We start from the raw sequence: 3622 nt of genomic DNA, 5'->3' as shown, positions 1-3622 counted from the left end.
GGAATGAATATCACCTTTCTTAGCCTATCATCTTTACTCTTATCATCTTGTCAACTGAAGCATTTTCCATACTTCTTGAGAAATGTAAAGACACTTCAGGTCTTGGATATTTCTAACAATAAGATTTGTGGTCATATCCCTAACTGGTTTAGCGGCATGAGGTGGGACTCGTTGCAATTCCTAAACCTTTCTCATAATTCATTAACAGGCCACCTACCACGATTTCGTTACTATAACCTACAGTATCTTGATCTGAAATTTAACTCCCTCCAGGGTCCACTACCTACATCCATTTGTAACATGGGGAAACTTATCTTATTAGATTTATCACACAACTACTTCAGTGCCTCAGTTCCACATTGCTTGGGAAGCATGGCTAATCTAATGGTGTTGGACTTAAGAAAGAACAATTTCACAGGGAGTCTTCCCCCATTATGTGCACACAACACTTCATTGAGTACCATTGTCGTAAATGGCAATCAATTTGAAGGACCTATTCTTGTGTCGTTGCTCAAGTGTGATAGTCTAGAAGTCCTTGATTTGGGGAACAATGTTATAAGTGACACGTTTCCAGCTTGGCTCGGAAGTTGATTTATGTGGTCCTCCTTTATCAAAACAATGTGGAACGAGTGATTCATCACATGTTCCTCAACCATTGGAGTCTGAAGAAGATGAAAGCGAGTCATATTTTTTTAGTGGATTTACGTGGGAATCAGTAGTCATAGGCTACAGCTGTGGACTAGTTGTTGGAACTGTCATGTGGAGCCTCATGTTCAAATATCGTAAGCCAAAATGGTTTGTGGAATTTTTTGATGGACTCATGCCTCACGAAAGAAGAAGGCCGAAGAAGAGAGCTCAGAGACGACAGACTTAATGGAATATTGAGAGGGGCCAAGTTGTCTTTAGTTGATTGAACTTTTCTGGTTGTGTGTTTTAATTTTCTGTTTGTTGTGTTGTATATGTTTGGTAGAAACATAATTATAATTATATGCATGTGTGTTATTTTAGTATCAATGGTTATATTAATCTGTTTCTGTTTCAAGTTGACAAAAGTGATCTACACAGCCACTCATTAGCTCAGATTTTTCAAAAAAAGTTATGTATTTCTTAAAAGAACCAACATCATATTTAAAAAACGCGGGGTTCCACATATATTAGCTTAGGTACAAATAACATGAAAGTCAAATATATCATCATATATCATCATATCATATCATATATTATTATTATAAGTGGAAAGTTCCATTATGCAAAGTTGAATTACCATATTACCCTTAAACTAAATTAAAATATCATTAAATATCTAATTATTTAATTACTAAGTAATAATTATATTATCGTATACTAAATACTATAAATTAGAAGGTGTAAAGTCAAACTTTGAAAGACAAAAATATTTCATAGAAAATTGTTAGAAATTATTTCATAGAAAGTTGTTAGGAATTACTTATTTTTTTATAAAAACGCTTTTATCTAATTCTTTTAAGAAAGGTTATGTTTAAATGGATTAAATTTGTTAATTAAATAACGTGTTTTTATAAAAAAAAAAAAAGATAATTAAAGTGTTTATCCTTTATTCTTTATTCTTTTTCTATAATTTGTGTGGTTAAATGAATTAAATTTGTTATCCTTTATCTATAATTAGTGTAATTAAATGTATTAAATTACTAGTAAAAACAATCAACCTTTCCTCTCCCCCGTGTCTAAGATCATTAACCTCTGAAAATTAACTTAAACAACTCTTCACCTTTTCATCTTATCCTATAAATCTTTAGCTATATATATATCATGGAAAAGTAATTTTTCTTTACCAATTGCCTCTTGTTGATGTGAATCATTAGGCAATTTTCAGGTACTTTTTTTCTTGTTTTGAAATATTAATATTTGTTTTGATCCTAATTAGAATGATATTTTGTTATCATAGTTTTACCTTTACCATTTTTAGATGGCTTTTTTTTTTTCTAACTGTTTATAAATATCTGAATTTTTTGTGGAACAATTATTATACTCTTATTTTGTCATATTTTCCTCATTCTTGTGTTTGCTTCTCTTTTTCTGTCATTTTAATTTTTAATTTTTAATTTTTAATTGATAAGCTAAATTTCTTTTCAGGTTATTGTCACATTAACCGTATGGATTATATATATATATACACTAAAAGTGGAAAAAAATAATTAAAAATTGAATTATCAAATTATCCTTTATAGGTTGAATAGTCATTTAAGTATTTAATTAAACACTAATCCTTTAATTATTCGTATTAAAAAGTAAATTTACCTATCTATTAATAATATATTTCATTAAAATGAAACAAGAAAACAGATACATTCTCACTCATTAGTTCATTCAATTCAATGTGGTGGAATTACTTTCATATTCCACAATTATTCAACCTTTAGAATTTCTTTTTAGTATTTTAGATTTGTAAAATTTTTGGTAATAAATATAAACTATAAACTAATAGTATTCAGGAAGTCCAAGTGACGGGCATATCTATGTGGTCAAGAGAATCATTTAACTTTTTCTTGCTCTTTTTGGATTTTCAATTATTTTAAAATTTATATGCTATGTACCATTCATAATATATATATAAAAGTTTAAAGTTGAATCATCATTTAATTACCCCTATGTTAATTCAAAATATTATAAAATATTTAATAAATTAAATATTAAATAATAATCATATTACTATATTAGTATTATGATGAATAAATACTACAAGTAGAAAAATGTAGTAAAATAAATAAAATAAAAAGATTAAAATATCCATAAAAGTATGTGCATTTATTTAGTACGTGAAAACTTGTATCTGATACTCTAACTAAACCTTTTCCCCTTACTCTAAAATAATTTAAATAACTTAATTAATGTAGTAGTATTTGACTTCATGAAAATTTATGTGCATTTTGTATTTTATGCAGTTCATAAATGTAATTAATACTTTCATGTATAGGAAAAATCAAAGAATTATATTTGAAGTCTTATTATTATGATGTGGTTATTTTTTGTTCACTATAAATAATATGATAACACTATTTATTTAAATATCATTTGCCGTAATGTTTTACTCTCTTTTATTTACTTATTTATTATTTTTCTTCTTTTTCTTTTGCTTTAAATATTCGCCTTCATAATTCATAATATAATATAATTACCTATTCAATTGGTACTCTTAATATTCATAACTCTCGTGTTTTTCATATTCATAACTTTCAAATATTTAATTTAAAACTTTAGGATGTCTTTGATATTCCTCTACTTTTATCTATATAAATCATTCTTTTTATTTCATGAGAAGAATCTCTACCAAAGGTTATCCATTTTTTGTACAGTTAAAGTAGTGAAGCACTTGGATCATTATTAAGGCATTTGAATTTATTTGGGTATCATCAAGAACTCTACTCCTTATGTATTTTTTTTTACTATATATATTGTTATAATTAAAGTCTTAAGAAGGATATGAATATAGTATTTGTTCTTATCTGTTTATTTTTTTTGTATTCTTTACCGATTTATACTTCTTTAATTTAATCTTCTATGAAATATGAATGTTATAAGCCTATTTTTATTAGTGCTGAAATTACTAATTTATGACTTTTATATTCGTTTTTAAATGTACTTT

At 26.6% G+C, this 3622-nt stretch overlaps 1 protein-coding gene across 1 annotated transcript; it reads left to right on the top strand.

The window, feature by feature from the left end:
• The first annotated feature begins 300 nt into the window (after positions 1 to 300).
• LOC107059337 (probable inactive leucine-rich repeat receptor-like protein kinase At1g66830) lies at positions 301 to 874 on the top strand. The gene is made up of 2 exons (XM_015305851.1): positions 301 to 468; positions 575 to 874. The coding sequence occupies exons 1-2, from the start codon at positions 301 to 303 to the stop codon at positions 872 to 874; spliced, it is 468 nt and encodes a 155-aa protein (XP_015161337.1).
• Positions 875 to 3622: the final 2748 nt, after the last annotated feature.

This window comes from Solanum tuberosum, unplaced genomic scaffold (genome assembly GCF_000226075.1).
Source record: "Solanum tuberosum cultivar DM 1-3 516 R44 unplaced genomic scaffold, SolTub_3.0 contig00051, whole genome shotgun sequence".
Lineage (NCBI taxonomy): Eukaryota > Viridiplantae > Streptophyta > Magnoliopsida > Solanales > Solanaceae > Solanum > Solanum tuberosum.
Note: the sequence above shows the minus strand (reverse complement) of the source record. Positions and strands in the feature narration are given on the sequence as shown.

What these genes read in the sequence shown, in the direction of transcription:
- LOC107059337 (XM_015305851.1), top strand. Translation starts at nt 301, where the DNA reads ATGGGGAAACTTATCTTATTAGATTTATCACACAACTACTTCAGTGCC. An exon ending in CTTCATTGAGTACCATTGTC is followed by an intron (nt 469 to 574) that starts GTAAATGGCAAT and finishes ACACGTTTCCAG; the next exon opens with CTTGGCTCGGAAGTTGATTT.